At 42.2% G+C, this 17677-nt stretch overlaps 1 protein-coding gene across 4 annotated transcripts in view; it reads left to right on the forward strand.

Moving 5' to 3' along the window:
- Window positions 1–17677, forward strand: part of CPAP (centrosome assembly and centriole elongation protein) — a 58930-nt gene that overhangs the window by 23087 nt on the left and 18166 nt on the right. For 3 of the 4 annotated variants that reach the window (XM_045797154.2, XM_087865247.1, XM_045797152.2), the window contains 2 exons: window positions 12795–13037; window positions 16556–16640. In XM_045797154.2, coding sequence (XP_045653110.2) covers window positions 12795–13037; window positions 16556–16640 — 328 coding nt within the window. The remainder of the gene's footprint in view (window positions 1–12794; window positions 13038–16555; window positions 16641–17677) is intronic. The other variant, XM_087865248.1, reaches the window with a different exon arrangement.

A 17677-nucleotide genomic window follows, 5' to 3' on the forward strand; every position in this document is an offset into this window, starting at 1 on the left:
AAATAACTACTGCAGGGGCACCTGGGTGGCTCAGTTGGTTAAGCATCCCGACTCTTGGTTTTGGATCAGGTCCTGAGATTGAGCCCCACATCAGGCTCTGTACTTTGCATGAAATCTGCTCCAGTTTCTCTCTCCATCTCCCTCTACCCCTCCCCCCATGTTCTCTTTCACTCTCTCTCTAAAATAAGAATAAATCTCTAAAATAAATACATAAAAATAACTAATGCATTTCTAGTTAAAACTGTAAACTTTCTAGAAAAAAACATAGGTGAATATATTTGTGACATTGGCGTATGCAAATATTTCTAAGAGAGGACACGAAGAACTAGTATAAAGAAAACATGGACATGCTGAACTTCATTACAGGTAATACTTCAGGGGTGGCTGGGTGGCTCAGTCGGTTAAGCATCTGTCTGCCTTTGGCTCAGGTCATGATCCTGGAGTCCTGGGATTGAGCCCTATGTCGGGCTCCTTGCTCAGCGGGGAGTCTGCTTCTCCCTCTGTCTCTGACCCTTCCCCTTGCTCCTGCTCTCTCTCACTCACTCCCTCTCTTTTCTCTCTCTCAAATAAATAAATAAATAAATAAATAAAATCTTTAAAAAAAAAAGCAAGTAAAACTGTAGTTTATCAAACAAATTTTAAATGGCTCTCCATTGCTTATGGCATAAAATGTAGACTCTTCCATATTTTAGATACTAATGTTTTTGGGGTGCCTGGATGGCTCAGTTGGTTAAGCGTCCAACTCTTGTTCTCAGCTCAGGTCTTGATCTCAGGGTTGTGAGTTCAAGCCCTGCGTTGGGCTCCATACTGGGTGTGGAGCCTACTTAAAAAAAAAAAAAAAGAAAAGGTAAATACTAGTATTTCCAGCCTCTGCTTTCTCCCCTCTTATACAGTATACCATCCTTAGCAAGCTCATCTGCATACTTAAAGCTTAAATTATCACGTGCCATGTCGAATAGGGTCTTTAATTCTATTTATTTATTTTTGTGGGAGGAAGCATGTTATGTTTTGGTTAATACTTAGTTTATTGGATCTACTACATTAGACAGTAACAGTCTATTTCATAGTTTTAGAACTCATTCCTGAATGCTCTTTCTACTTTGATAGTATTGACTTAAGCATTTAGACCCTTTTCAGACTTGATTATTGTGTGTGACCATGGGTATTCATTATTTCTTTCTGTTTTTGTTACACTTTCCCTTTTCTACACTATGCAAATACTACTTTAAAAACTTAATAGAAAACAAATCTATATTTATTGGTACTCTTCTACTTACTAAATCATTAAAAGAATAGAGATGGTATATTCAACCTTCTTTTATATTACAGTTGTTTTTATTTATTTTTTTATTATTTTTTATTTTTTTAAAGATTTTATTTATTTATTTGACAGAGATAGAGACAGCCAGCGAGAGAGGGAACACAAGCAGGTGGAGTGGGAGAGGAAGAAGCAGGCTCATAGCGGAGGAGCCTGATGTGGGGCTCGATCCCACAATGCCAGGATCACGCCCTGAGCCAAAGGCAGACGCCTAACCGCTGTGCCACCCAGGCGCCCCTACAGTTGTTTTTAAAACTATTAACTCTCTTCTTTTGGGTGTTCATTCTGTCAACACTTTGATTTGAGAACCCTTTATAATGAGCACTGGGGAATTGTTGATGAAGAAGGTATTTCTGTCCTCTTGGAATTTACATTTATCGTTATTGATTTATAGCCTTTTACAGACTCAAGTTACTCTAATTAATTACAAAATTTCCTTTTGATAATCAAGTGGCCCCAGTTTGGCCAGTGGGAGCCCTGTAGGTACATCAGCTTTCTTATCCTTCAGCTTTGCCATTGCCCTTAGATATTGGAAATTATCCCTGCTTTCTCTGACAACTGGTTATTTCAGATAACCTGGTTTTTTGCTTTTGTTTTTCTTCATCCTACCCCAGATCTGAAATCAGCATTCTCTAAGGAGCCCTATTTCTTATCTTACTGCTAGGGAGTCATCTGAGGATTGGCAGTCAGCTGTGGTGGTGTCCTTGCTATTGGTGCCTGTTGGAGTGGCCCCGCTGGGGAAGGGTGATGTCTTTCTGAGGTCATGAGTTCACACTGATTCTTTAGCTTAATCATGTAACTTTATTCTAATATTCATACAGTGAGTTTTCATTGACCGTTTACACACTGATGTTCAGTCAGATCCCTGCTGACTTACCAACCTGTGTATCTGTTTCTTCATTCAGAAAATATTTGAGGGTCCAAGATTTTTGAGGTGCTATGTAGTGAGCTGGTTAGCTCTGTTTGGATGTTTCAAACTTAACTTACCCTGTTCCTGCTAAATCTGCCTTTTCTTCTGACTTTTTACCCATTCACACTTGGGATAAAAAAGAGGTCTAAACCTTTTCCACCTTCACATTCCATCAATAATAATTTCTTTTGGCTTTATCTTCTGCATATCTTTTTTATCCTGACCCTTTCTCTTTCTCTTCTTGACACATATTCATTCTAGCTGTTACTTTAAATCCTATTTTCTAACCCTTTGTGACCAAGCATATTAATATTTGTCACTTCCATTAGGACCTTCCAATTCATTGGTTTTCCTCACCTTCTTATATCCTTAAACCCCAGAGTTAGTCACTCTAATCATTTCTATAAGTGTACTCTTTACTCCCTTTTCTCAAGTCATCGTATTTTGTTGGCAAGACTATAGGCCTGGCATTTCCTGACTACTTCATCTTTGTGCCCGTAACGCTTAGTTTAACTGGAAGAAAAATTTAATGGAGAACAGGCTCATTTTAAAGTCATGAGCACGAACCGTGAGTGGGCCTGTATTGTTTGTATTTTACCTTCTCTCCCACTCTTCCATTCCATACCCCCCCCCCACACACACACATACACCTTCCCAAACTTCCCACTCTGTGGCTCACTCCCCTCTGAAGACCCTGCTTTCTACATGGCTGAGAACTTGGTCTTGCCTGCCTGTGTGCTCTGCCTCTGTTCCTTAGATGAACTCTCCATGCTTATGGGGAAGCCCTGCTTACATACCAGGTCCCTTCACCACCTGCAGCCCAGCTCCAGCATTTCTTGTTTCTCTAACACCACCCATTTTCCACACTACTGAATCTTGCCATCAGTGTACACACTTGCTGTTACTTCTTAAAATCTCTCTTGCCCCCATACTCCTTCAGGCACAACCCTGTTTCTTTGTTTCTTTGTAGCAAAACTCCTTGAAAGTGTTGTCTCTTTCACTGTCTCCCATCTCAGCTCCTGTTTTGTCTACACATGCTTCTGTCCACACTACTGCTCTGAAACTACCCCTGTTGTGGTCCCCAGCCTCCCCCTGATGGGGATCTCTCAGTCCTCCTGTGACTTGGCTGTCAGCAGCACACGACTCCTCATCAGAGCTTTCATTCGTTTGACTCGCAGGGTACCTGGTGCTCTGGGTTTTCCCCTTACCTGGCTGGTCCCTTGCCTCATCCTCTTTCGCTTTTTCCTCCTCTTTTTTTATTTTTATTTATTTATTTATTTTATTATTATTTTTTTAATGATTTTTTATTATATTATGTTAGTCACCATACAGTACATCCCTGGTTTCTGATGTAAGGCTCCATGATTCATTAGTTGTGTATAACACCCAGTGCACCACGCAATACGTGCCCTCCTTACTACCCATCACCGGTCTATCCCAATCCCCCACCCCCTCCCCTCTGAAGCCCTCAGTTTGTTTCTCATAGTCCATAGTCTCTCATGTTTCATTCCCCCTTCTGATTACCCCTCCTTTCTTTATCCCTTTCTTCCCACGCAATACGTGCCCTCCTTACTACCCATCACCGGTCTATCCCAATCCCCCACCCCCTCCCCTCTGAAGCCCTCAGTTTGTTTCTCATAGTCCATAGTCTCTCATGTTTCATTCCCCCTTCTGATTACCCCTCCTTTCTTTATCCCTTTCTTCCCCTTTATCATCCTAGTTCTTATGTTCCATAGATGAGAGAAATCATATGATAGTTGTCTTTCTCTGCTTGACTTATTTCACTTAGCATTATCTCCTCTAGTGCCATCCATGTTGTAGCAAATGTTGAGAACTCGTTCTTTCTGATAGCTGAGTAATATTCCATTGTATATATGGACCACAACTTCTTTTTTTTTTTTTTTTTTTTTTAAAGATTTTATTTATTTATTTAACAGAGATAGAGACAGCCAGGGAGAGAGGGAACACAAGCAGGGGGAGTGGGAGAGGAAGAAGCAGGCTCATAGCGGAGGAGCCTGATGTGGGGCTCGATCCCACAACGCCGGGATCACGCCCTGAGCCGAAGGCAGGCGCTTAACCGCTGTGCCACCCAGTCGCCCCTGGACCACAACTTCTTAATCCGGTCATCTGTTGAAGGGCATCTCGGCTCCTTCCACAATTTAGCTATTGTGGACATTGCTGCTATGAACATTGGGGTGCATATGGCCCTTCTCTTCACTACGTCTGTATCTTTGGGGTAAATACCCAGTAGTGCAATGGCTGGATCATAGGGTAGCTCAATTTTTAACTTTTTAAGGAACCTCCACACTGTTTTCCAGAGTGGCTGTACCAACTTGCATTCCCACCAACAATGTAGGAGGGATCCCCTTTCTCCACATCCTCTCCAACAATTGTTGTTTCTTGCCTTGTCTATTTTTGCCATTCTAACTGGTGTAAGGTGGTATCTCAGTGTGGTTTTGATTTGAATTTCCTTGATGGCTAATGATTTTGAACATTTTTTCATGTGTCTGTTAGCCATTTGTATGTCTTCATTGGAAAAGTGTCTGTTCATATCTTCTGCCCATTTTTTGATTTGTTTATTTGTTTCTCGTGTACTGAGTTTGAGAAGTTCTTTGTAGATCTTGGATACCAGTCCTTTATCTGTAGTGTCATTTGCAAATATCTTGTCCCATTCCGTGGGCTGCCTCTTAGTTTTTCTGACTGTTTCCTTGGCTGTGCAGAAACTTTTAATCTTGATGAAGTCCCATAAATTCATTTTATCTTTTGTTTCTCTTGCCTTTGGGGATATGTCATGAAAAAGGTTGCTTTGGCCGATGTCGTAGAGGTTGTTGCCTATGTTCTCCTCTAGAATTTTGATGGATTCCTGTCTCACATCGAGGTCTTTCATCCATTTGGAGTTTATTTTTGTGTATGGTGTGAGAGAGTGGTCAAGTTTCATTCTTTTGCATGTAGCTGTCCAATTTTCCCAGCACCATTTATTGAAGAGACTGTCTTTTTCCCACCGGATGTTTTTTCCTGCTTTATCAAATATTAGTTGCCCAAAGAGCCGAGGGTCCATTTCTGGGCTCTCTATTCTGTTCCATTGGTCTATGTGTCTGTTTTTGTGCCAGTACCATGCTGTCTTTGTGATAACAGCTTTGTAGTACAGCTCGAAATCCGGCATTGTGATGCCCCCAGCTTTTCAGCAGTTCCTTGGAGATTCGGGGCCTTTTCTGTTTCCATACAAATTTAAGGACTATTTGTTCCAGTTCTTTGAAAAATGTCCTTGGTATTTTGATCGGGATAGCATTGAAAGTGTAGATTGCTCTGGGTAGCATGGACATTTTAACTATGTTAATTCTTCCGATCCATGAGCATGGAATATCTTTCCATCTTTTTATGTCTTCCTCAATGTCTTTCAAGAGTGATTTATAGTTTCTAGAATATAGGTCCTTTACGTCTCTGGTTAAGTTAATTCCAAGGTAACGTATGGTTTTTGGTGCTATTGTAAATGGGATGGATTCCCTAATTTCTCTTTCTTCGGTCTCGTTATTCGTGTATAGAAATGCAACTGATTTCTGAGCATTTATTTTGTATCGTGCCACGTTACTGAATTGCTCTATAACTTCTAATAGTTTGGGAGTGGCTTCTTTTGGGTTTTCCATATAGAGTATCATGTCATCTGCAAAGAGAGACATTTTGACTTCTTCTTTGCCAATTTGAATACCTTTGATCCCTTTTTGTCGTCTGATTGCTGTTGGAAGGACTTCTAGTACTATGTTGAATAATAGTGGCGAGAGTGGGCATCCTTGTCGAGTTCCTGATCTTAAGGGAAAGGCTTCCAGCTTTTCCCCATTGAGAATAATATTTGCAGTAGGCTTTTCATAGATGGCTTTTATGAGATTGAGAAATGTACCTTCTATTCCTACACTCTGAAGGGTTTTAATCAGGAAAGGATGCTGTATTTTGTCAAATGCTTTTTCGGCATCGATTGAGAGGATCATATGGTTCCTGAGTCTTTTCTTGTTGATATGATGTATCACGCTGATTGATTTGCGAATATTGAACCACGCTTGCATCCCAGGTATGAATCCCACTTGATCACGATGGATAATCCTTTTAATGTACTGTTGGATTCTATTAGCAAGTATCTTGTTGAGGATTTTGGCGTCCATATTCATTAGGGAAATCGGTCTGTAATTCTCCTTTTTGATGGGGTCTTTGCCTGGTTTGGGGATCAAGGTAATATTGGCCTCATAGAATAAGTTTGGTAGCTTTCCTTCTGTTTCTATTTTTTGAAATAGCTTTAGGAGAATAGGTATTATTTCTTCGTTGAATGTTTGGTAGAATTCCCCAGGAAAACCGTCCGGGCCTGGAGTTTTGTTATTTGGAAGGTTGTTTATCACTGACTCAATTTCTTCATAATTAATTGGCCTGTTTAAGGAATCAATTTCTTCCGGTTTCAATCTTGGTAGTTTATAGGTTTCCAGGAAGGATTCCATCTCTTCCAGATTGCTTAGTTTATTGGCATATAGCTGTTGATAAAAATTTCTAATAATCCTTCCAATTTCAATGGTGCTCGTCGTGACCTCTCCTTTTTCATTCATAATTTTAATAATCTGGGTCCTTTCTCTTTTCTTTTGGATAAGTCTTGCCAGTGGTCTGTCAATTTTATTGATTCTCTCAAAGAACCAGCTTCTAGTCCTGTTGATCTGCTCTACTGTACTTCTGGTTTCTGCTTGATTGATTTCAGCTCTAATTTTGGTCAACTGCTTCCTCGTGCGTGGATTAGGCCTGTCCCTCTGTTGCTGTTCCAGCTTCTTGAGGTGAGAATATAAAAACTGCATTTTAGATTTTCCTATTCTTTTGAGTGAGGCTTGGATGGCTATGTATTTCCCCCTTAGGACTGCCTTTGCAGTATCCCATAGGTTTTGGACTGTTGTATTTTCATTCTCATTGGTCTCCATAAATTGTTTAAATTGATTTTTGATTTCCTGGTTTATCGAGTCATTCCTGAGCATGATGGTTCTTAGTCTCCAAGTGTTTGAGTTTCTTCCAAATTTTTCCTTGTGGTTGAGTTCCAATTTCAGAGCGTTGTGGTCTGAGAATATGCAGGGAATAATTTCAGTCTTTTGGTATCGGTTGAGACCTGTTTTGTGTCCCAGAACATGGTCTATTCTTGAGAATGTTCCATGGGCATTAGAATAGAATGAGTATTCTTTGGTTCTGGGGTGTAGTGTTCTATATATATCTATGAGGTCCAACTCGTCGAGTATGGCATTCAAAGCCTTTGATTCCTTGCTTAGTGTTTGCCAGGGTGTTCTGTCTATTTCTGAGAGTGGAGTGTTGAGGTCCCCTACTATTAATGTATTTTTATTTATATGTCTCTTTATTCTGGTTAAGAGTTGGCTTGTGTATCTTGCTGCTCCCTGTTGGGGGCATATATATTTATAATTGTCATATGCACTTGTTGAATACTTCCCTTAAGAATAATATAGTGCCCTTCTGCGTCTCTAACTATAGTCTGTAGTTTAAAATCCAATTTATCTGATATGAGAATTGCTACCCCAGCTTTCTTTTGAGGTCCATTTGCGTGAAAGATGGTACTCCATCCCCTTACTCTCAGTCTGAATGCATCTTTGGGTTTGAAATGAGTCTCTTGTACACAGCAAATGGATGGGTCATTTCTTTTTATCCAATCTGCAACCCTGTGGCGTTTTATGGGATGGTTCAAACCATTTACATTAAGACTGATTACTGAGAGATATGATTTTAATGTTGCCATGTTGCCAGTAAAGTCTTTGTTCGTATTGGCTGTGACTTTCTGTTCTGTATCACTCTTGGGGCCTTTTTACTTTTATAGAACCCCCCGTAATATCTCCTGTAGGGCTGGTTTCGTGGTTACAAAATTGGTTAGTGACTGGCGATTCTGAAATGTCTTTATTTCTCCATCAATTCTGAATGACAGCCTTGCTGGATAAAGGATCCTTGGCTGCATGTTTTTCTCTGAAAGAGCTTTAAATATGCTCCCCCAACCCTTTCTCTCATTCCAGGTCTGTGTAGACAGGTCTGACGTAATTCTGATGCTTTTGCCTTGGTACGTGAGAAATTTCTTTGCCCTGGCCGCTTTCAATACTGTATCCTTGCATCTAATATTTGCGAAATGCACTATGACGTGACGTGGCGTAGGTTTGTCGTGGTTGAGCTTGGGAGGGGTCCTCTCTGCCTCTTGGACACGAATGTTTGTTTCCCTTGCTAGATTAGGGAAGTTTTCAGCTACAATTTGTTCAAATATCTCTTCTAGACCTCTGTTTTTCTCCACCCCCTCGGGGATGCCGATGATTCTAACATTGGATCGTTTCATTGAGTCAGTAATCTCCCGTAACCTACATTCGTGGGCGTGGATTTTTTTAAGACCATCTTCTATTTTCATTTTTTCCTCTATTAACTCATCCTCCAATTCACTAATCCGTTCCTCTGCTTCTGCGACCCTGGCCGTCAGAGCCTCTAGTTTTGCCTGCATTTGGCTCATAGAGTTTTTAATTTCTGTCAGATTCGCTCTCATTTCTGTCCTTAGGGATTCTATATTCTCAGTAACCTTTTCGTTAATAGTTTTTTCAATTCTACTCATCATTTTGACCATCGTTACTCTGAATTCCATTTCTGATAATTTGGTTACATCCATATCCATTATTTCTGTGGCAGAGGCCACAGACTCACTGTCTTTTCTTTGCTGGGGGCGGCTTCTCCTTCTTGTCATTCTGATGAAGAGAGGTTGCGGGGTTTCCAGAGCCCAAATTATTGACTGGGTCCCAGGCCGTGCCCCTTGTTTTATAGGGATCTTAGGGATGTGGGCTTCTTCTTTAAAGATTTTATTTATTTATTTATGTGGCAGTCAACCAGCGAGAGAGGGAACAGAAGCAGGGGAGTGGGAGAGGAAGAAGCAGGCTCCCAGCGGAGGAGCCCGATGAGGGACTCCTTTCCGGAACGCCGGGATCACGCCCTAAGCCGAAGACAGGTGCTCAATGACTGCGCCACCCAGGCGCCCGGGTTGTGGGCTTCTTGATTTTTCAGCCTGCCTTCTGGGGGAGGGGCCTGCCGCGCCGATACTCAGGCAGCCCTGTTTGGGTAGAGTCTCCGTGTCCCCTGCGAGGGGGGATGCGGATGGGCACTCCCTGAGCCGGTATTTCCAGGCTTTTGTTCCCTGGCGGCTTTCCCTGGCAGTTTGGTGTGCGTCTTCTGAGAGTCAGAGCAGCAGCGGCCAAATTTCAGCCTCTGTCACGGAACAGAAGGATTGCGGCCCGTTCTCTACTATGTTCTGGCCACTTTAACTGTTTCTGTTGGTGCTGCTCAACCCTGCAGCGTCCCGGGATGTGCTCCCCACACCCGGCGTCCCAGCCCTCACTTCCAGGGCCGGCGTGTCTCTGTCCTTTGTGTTTCTAACGCCGCCAGCCGCCAGCCGCCCCGCGCGCGCTCCGGAAGCTCCCGGTCTCAGTCTGGATCCCGTGAGCGCACCGGGATTCCGGTGTTCTGCGAGATGCCTGGTGGCGCGCGCACCCGGCTCACGGTCTCAGTCTGATGTTTTGCGGGTGCCGTCCGCGAGCCCCGCCCGCTCTCCCGTGCAAGTGGCTACCGCTTCCCGGCGCCCGAACGCGGCGGCTCCCTCCCCCTTCCGTTTATCTTCCGATATCTGTGCACAGTTTCATGGCTCCCTGCTTCGTACCTCAATACTCAGCGCTGGAGATGTTCATTTGTAGAGATCCAGATGCGTCTTCCTGCGTCTCAGGCTGGTTCCATGGTTGTTTAGGCTGGTCTGGTACCTATCCAGCTTGACTCGGGGGACCGGCTGAAAAAGGTGTCTCCTACTCCTCCGCCATCTTAACTCCCGTTTTTTCCTCCTCTTTAACTTAACGGTGGAAGCCACCCAGCACGGAGGAGGTTCTGTCCTCCCTTGAAGATCTCTTTAGTTTCATGCCTTTGGTTAAGATTTATATGCCAGAGACTTCCAAATTTAAATCCTGGCTGGACGTGCTCCATGTGCTCATCTGATCTATCTGACTAGCTGCTCTGTATTTCACCTTTATACGTCTCCAAATGAACTTCTGAATTTCCCTTCCCCAGCCTTCTCCATCTCAGGTCGCAGCATCCCTGACCTTCCACATGCTCAGGCCAGAAAACCAGGATTGTTTTCTTCTTTCTTTCACACTGCATGCTGTTCTGTCAGAAAACATACCCAGACTTGAGTTGCCGTCACTGAGTTAAAGGACTGGCTTGCCAGAGCTCTGCTCCCGCCCTTGTCTTTTCCATCTGTTGTTTACCATGTAGCAGCCAGTGATTCTTCTGGGAAGACGCCAGGTCTCATCCCCTCTCTGCCCATGGCCCTTTAATGGCTCCACTTTTTTCTTATAATAAGAGCCCCAGTCCTTACAATGGGCCTCAAGTTTCTATATGATCTGGTGTTTTTTCACCTTTTTCATGCCGTCTCCTCCTCCTCCTCCGTGTCTACCAACTTCTCAGTGTCTCCACCTCCTCCTCCGTGTCTCCACCTTTCCCTGGTGTATTTACTGGTGCTCCTGGGAATGCTTTTCCCTGAACATCCACGTGGCGCATTCTGAGCCTCCTTCAGGTCTCTGTTCAGTGAGACCTGCCACATTGAATACTGTAGCCTCCCTTCCCTACATATACCTCCTTCCCTGCAACACTGCTTTCTTCTGCTTACCTTGTCTTTTCCTCCGTAGGGTCTGTTACCTTCAGCACAACTATACCTGCAGTCTTTTTGTTCTTTGTATTCTAGGGACCCAGAACAGTACCTGATAGTAGGTATTTTATAAATATTAATTGCTGTTGAATTATATTTTAACCTTATTGAGGAATAATTGAAAAATATGAGCATATATAATTAAAATGTACAGTGTGCTGATTTTATATAAATATACATTGTGAATGATTAACAAGATCAAGATGGTAACACATCCATCACCTTACATAGTTAACGCTTTGTGTGGGTGTGTGTGCTGAGAATTCTGAAGACTCTGCTCTCAGCAACAACATGGCTGTCTGTGTACACCACTGCATTATTACTGTAGTCACCATGTTGTATGCTGCTCCTCAGAACTTATTCGTCTTGTAACTGAGGGTTTGTGTCCTTTACCTTCATCTTCCCATTCCCCTTTCCCTCAGCCCTGGCAACCACCATTCTATTGTTTCTATGAAATTGGCTTTTTTCTTTTTTTCTCTAAGATTCCAAATATAAGTGATACCTTACAGTATTTGTCTTTCTCTGTTGGCTTATTTGCTTTTGAATTCTTAACCTATTTAGACTTATGTGTTACCATTTTAGTATTAATAAGTCCCTTTGCCCACATGATAAACAGTGCTCACCAGTGAGAAACTGCTCATTTATTGGTTATACTCCACAATTTTATAAATAGGGAGGCTGTTGTTTAGGGAGGTTAATGATCTTGTTTCAAGAGCTTTTAGGACACAGAACTGGGATTTGAGCCTTGGTCTCATCCAACCCAGAGTACATGCTCCCTGTGATGTGACCACCCCTCAAGGGAGGTTCTTTGAGCCCTAGTCTCTTCCTGTCACCTGGTTGCTTTTTTGGCAGTCATGGGGCTTATATGAGGATGGATGGACGTCAAGTTTTACATGTGTATTAATGAGCTGCTTCAGGCTCCTCTCTGCCCTTAGAGTCACATCAGGTACGTTCTCAAATGGTGAGCAATGAGGTCTTGCTTCCGCCCATGCTCCTTGCCTCAGCTCTCAGGCACTCCCTATGTCTTGCACCCACATAAGCCATGTTAGGTGACTAATTTTTCCTTAGTTCTGACATTAATCTTGATTTTTGTGTGTATAATTGCAAATTGCTTCTAGACATTTCCAGGAGTTTCTTCACATATGTCATTTAGTGCATCTGAAATAAACCATTATCTTTTTTTTTTTTTAAGATTTTATTTATTTATTTGACAGAGAGAGAACACAAGCAGGGGAAGCGGGAGAGGGAGAAGCAGGCTCCCCACTGAGCAGGGAGCCTGATGCGGGGCTCGATCCCAGGACCCTGAGACCATGACCTGAGCCGAAGGCTTAACAACTGAGCCACCCAGGCGCCCCACAAATCATTTTCTTAAAACCAGTTTCTTTTCATGAATTCCAAGTAGAATCTGTTTTTAGGATTGATGGTTTTGACTTAGAATCTTTTATTCATCCCTTTATCTTAACTCTTCCTTCAATTAGTCATAAATTTCTATTAATTTTTTCTTTACCAGATAATCCCCCATTTATCTTTCTTTCTATTTCAATTAATAGCTTAGTATAGACCTTTATTACCTCATGGCAGTGTTATTGCAGTGAACTCCTAAGTGGTGCCTGCCTCCTTCTGGAAGCAGTTTTGTTGATGGTATAAGGTGAGGCTCTAATCTGAACCCCAGTTCCTTTCATGAAAAACTTGATATTTTTGAAATGTGATTGACCAAGCCTTCCCTTTTTTGCTGTCTGTGCTGGGGCAGTACTTCTGTTTTGTTGGGGTGTCTCTTTTCTTCTATTGCATTGTTTTAATCCTAGGATTTTTTTTTTTTTTTTTGAGAGGCTTTGAAACAGCAGATAGCAGATTTACAGGAAGATTTGAAAAGAAAGGAAGCAAAATGGTCAAGTACACATGGCCGTCTTAGAAGCCAGATAGAAATGTTGGTCAGAGAGAACACAGACCTCAGGGAAGAAATAAAAGTGATGGAAAGATTCCGACTAGACGCCTGGAAGAAAGCAGAAGCTACTGAGAGCAGCATCAGGACGGGTCCCTGTGTGACCGCCACAAAAAAAGATGGGTCCTTGGTAGGTTTGGAGCCGGTTTTGTCAAGTCAGGGAGATGTTAAATATCTGAGCACTCCAATTTATAGAGCCAAAGAGTAGAGGGTGGTTGCCAGGGCTGGGGGTAGGGGATGGGAATAGGGGAGTTGCTGTTTAATGGGGACAGAGTTTCAGTTTTGCAAGAGGAAGAGAGTGCTGGAGATGGATGAATGTGAGGGCTGCACTGTACTGAACTGTACGCTTAACAGTCGTTACGATGGTGAATTTAATGTATTTTTTACCACAATTGAAAAATTCTTTTGGGGATTGCTATGTAGACAGTTTTCAGATTCATTTTTAGAATTCTTTTAAAAGAATTATAGCACAATAGGCAGATAATCTTAGTTAAAACAGGCCAAGTGAAGTTTTTTTTTTTTTGCAGTGAGTCACATGCATATGATCCTTTTGAATCAAATAATTGGTCTTTCATTCATCTCTATTCACAATTATGATATAGTGCCAGACACTGATTCTGGGCACTGGGAATAAAGCAATTAACAAAATAGGTAAACTTCCTTGCCCTCTTGGAATTTATATTCTGGTGGTGGGAGGTCTATACATAAGATAAATAATAAAATATATGGTGTGTGACATAGTGACAAGAACCAAGGAGAAAAAGGGGGAAAGGGTGATGACAACTGTTGTGGGGGGTATTGCTGTTTTAGACAGGATGGCCAAGGAAAGCCTTACTGAGAAAGTGACATTTGAATAATGGCCCGCATTATTAAATATATTAACTTCAATATATATAATTATTATATATTAAATGTAAATATAATAAAGGGGTGCAAATAAGCCTGGGTGCGAGCAGAGCCCGCAGAGGAGCCTGAGGCCCGGAGGCTCTCTGCCTGGTGGGCCTGAGTGTGAGCATGGCCTAAGGCTGGTGGAGCTAGAGCAGAGTTAACTGGGGAGAATGTAGGGGATGCAATCAGAGATGGCACAGAGGGAGCTGGGTGCAGAGTTCATTAGGCCTTAATCCGTTCCTGTAAGCCCTTGGGTTTTTCCTCTGAGAAGCTGATTGTTTCTTGGAGGGCTGTGATTGGAGTTGACTTAATCGTTTGTTTTACTAAATTTACTTTGTCTTCTATCCACTGTAGACTGAAAAGGGAGCGGAGGGGTATAGACAGAATTGGGAACACCAGTTAGGAGACCGTTGGAGTAATTCACACCAGAGAGAACAGCAGTTTAAGACTGGGGGAGCAGCAGTGGAGGGCTGAGAAATGGACAGGATTTATTGATGAGCTGGATATGAGGTGTGACAGCAAGGAAGGAGTCAAGAATAGTTTCCAAGTTTAGTGTAGTGTTTTGGCATAATAGAGTTTCTGTTTATTGTGAGACACAACAAGAAGAGAGCATGTATTTCTTGGGGGTATGGATATTAGGATCTAGGATCTCAAGTTTGGACAGGGTTAGTTTGAAATGCCTGTGGAGAAGTAGAACTTTGGAGGAGAAGTTTGAAAAGGTGGAGTTGTTAACTGGGCAGTTACGCACATATCAGGAGAAGGTTAGGTTGGAGCTAGAAGTTTGGGGGTCATCAGAATCTTTGGGCTAGCAGAGATCACCAGCACTGAAAGTATGGGTAGTGAAGAGATCCACACACTGAGCCGGAAGATGAGAAGACGGGGGATGAGGAGAATGGTTAACCAGGGGATAGAGTAAAGGAGGCCAGTGTGGTGTCCTGAGAGTCAAGAAAAGGAAGGACTTCTTGGAGAAGAGAGTGGCCAGCGGTGTCAAAGGCTGCTGCTAAATTAGATGAGGGCTGAGAATTAGTCATTAGATTTACCAGGTAGGGATGTGTTGAAGATAAAAACCTGAGTGGATAAAAGAGAATGAGGAGAAGTGTTAGAGTCCAAGAACCTTGTGGAGAGATTTTGCAGTCAATGTAAAGAGATGGGTGGTGGCTGAAAGGAAAGGGTTTTTTTTTTTTTTTCTTTTTAATGGGAAAATTAACAAGTGTTTGTGTATTGGTAGGATTGATTCAGTGAAGAGGAAAATACTGATGCAGGAGAAGGTGGGAGAATTGTTGAAGCAATGTTCATAAATGAGAGGAGAGGGGATTTAGGAAATGAAGGGTGGGGCTGGACTTGTCCAGGAGCACAGACAGCATTTGCCTGGTAGCAGAGTGTCGAAGGTGTGGACCCTGGGCTCAATGTGTGGTGCCTGCTGGTGGGAAGTTCCCTCCTAATGCCTTCACATTGTCAGTGAAGTAGGAAGCGTGGTCATCAGCTGAGAGTGAGGATGGAGAAATGTAGGAGGTTTGAGGAGATGGGAGAAAGTGTAACATAATCGTCAAAGGGAGTGGAAAGCAAAGGGATTGGGGAAGTGTAGTCTGATTCCTGGGCTGCTTTGGGGGCCAGTGTAGGTTAGAGATCATACATTTCAAGTGAGAATTGTTTGTATTATTTTCTTGTTCAACTTTTTGGTTGTAGGTTGGTGGAGAGTTATATTTTAGAAGAGGTGTGGTTGTCCAGGTGAATACCACAAAGTGAGTGAGGGGTGTGGAAGTTAACAGTATATGCAGCCAGAGTGACAGCAGTGAACCATGGTTTCAGCTGCATAAGAAGGGCATAAGGCTATATGGTTTTAAGGGACATAGAAAATCTGTATGGATCAGTGAATTGTAGGACCCTGTAGGCTGTACCCATTGGTGGAGTTAGGGTGTTAAAGGAATGAGCTGGAAGGATAGGACACGGCAGTCAGAAGAAAGGGGAATTCTCGCCTCTTCCCCAAACATTTTATTAAAACAGGTTCACCAAACAGAGAAATTTGAAAGAATAGTATGATGAACACCTGAATAGTCACCTAGATACAACCGCTGTTAATATTTTACCACTTGTGTATATGTATTTTGCTGGACCATTTGAAGCTAATTGCAGAAATCATGCCATCTTATCCCTAAATACTTTAGCATTTTATTAAATGGCATTGGCTTTTTGAATAGACCGGGCTAAGTATTTTGTAGAATGCCCCACATTCTGGCTTTGAGGGCTTCGAAATTGAGATCTTTGCAGTTATTGATAATTGCAGATATTGATAATGTCTAGTTCTAGAGTTTGCCCATTGGCATGCGTGACTGAGGTAGGATGGAGTAGGTCGGGAAACAGAAGCTAAGGCAGTGGCGTTACCTTCTGGCGAGGGGGGTACATGGTAGATGAGTCTTGGACATGAGATGCAGAGCTGGGGCAGGGGTGGTTAGGGAGGAGAGAGATTTGTTGGAAGTGGTGATGGGGAGCAAGGAAGACCTCTACCCTACCCCTAAACCTAGGGGTGTGAATTCTGAGGGTGGGAAACTTCTGTCCCTGGAAGGGGGCTGTGATGAGCCATCCGCTCAGTGGGGAGTTCATTCCTAAATAATAGCTTGTTCCCTCTGAACTGTAGTGATAAATGAAAACAACATAAATGAACAAACTTAAACCATTTTCATTGCAAGTGAGTTTTAGTTTCATTCATTGTACTGTGTAGACTAACACTGATTTTATATTCAAAATTATCTCATACTATAGAATTCATCATTTCGATTACAGAAGAGTCAAATTTCTTCAGGAACCCAGGTAGAAAAATACAAGAAAAATCATTTGCTGACACAAGGTAAGAAGTTGCATGATCTTTCTATAAAATACTTAAGGAATTTAAAGAATAGAGAATTTACACCCAATTTAAGAAATAAAACATTGTAAATATCATTGAAGCCCCTGTGTATTCTACTCCCCTACTTATTTCCCCTGACAATATTCCTTTGCTTGTTTTTCATTCTTTTACTACATTGTGTCCATAAATCAATATATTGTTTCTGTGTATTCCTCTACAATGTTTTTTCTCAATATTTTAATACATTAATACATATAAACTCTATTGATTTTAATAACTATACAGATTCCATGTATATTTGTTACAGTTGAGTTTTCCTGTTGATGGACTTCATGTTTTCCCCCAGTTTGTCAGTAGGATGAATAGGGCTGCAGAACATATCTGTCCTGTGAGTTTCTCTAGAACACATACCAAGAGTAGGATGCTGGGTCATCCCAGGCTTGTGCTGTAGGAGGTTTTCCCTTTGTTCTGCAAAGTTGTTTTGCCATTTTTTTACCATCCGCAGAATATGCTTTTGTGCTTACCCTTGACCTGGTCCGACTGAAATTGTGGCTAGTCAGATGGGTGTGAAATGGTGGGTTAGTGTAATTTTAATATGCATTTCCCTGATTACTGGTAAGGTCATGTGAGCATCTTTTTGTGTATTTAGTGGGCATTTGGGTTTTCTCTTTCGTGAATTGACTGTTCATTTCTTTTACCTGTTTAAAACTTTTTGGGGAGGGGAGGTTTCTACTTATTGAAGTTATTCTTCGTAATAATCCTTTCTCAGTTACAAACACTGCCAATATTTTCTCCCAGTTCTGGGATTAGCTTTTCGGTTTGTGTTTTTTATGTGCATGTTTTTCCTTTTTTTTTTTTTTTTTAAGATTTATTTATTTATTTTAGAGAGAGAGAGTGCACAAGGGGGCAGGGGCAGAAGGAGAGAGAGAGGAGAAGCAGACTCCCCGCTGAGCAGGGAGCCCGATGTGGGGCTCCATCTCAAGACTGAGATGATGACCTGAGCAGAAACCAAGAGTTGGAGGCTCAGCTGACTGAGC

The sequence above is a fragment of the Ursus americanus genome, chromosome 10 (genome assembly GCF_024610735.1).
Source record: "Ursus americanus isolate L20-20 chromosome 10, mUrsAme1.1.p, whole genome shotgun sequence".
Taxonomy (NCBI): domain Eukaryota; kingdom Metazoa; phylum Chordata; class Mammalia; order Carnivora; family Ursidae; genus Ursus; species Ursus americanus.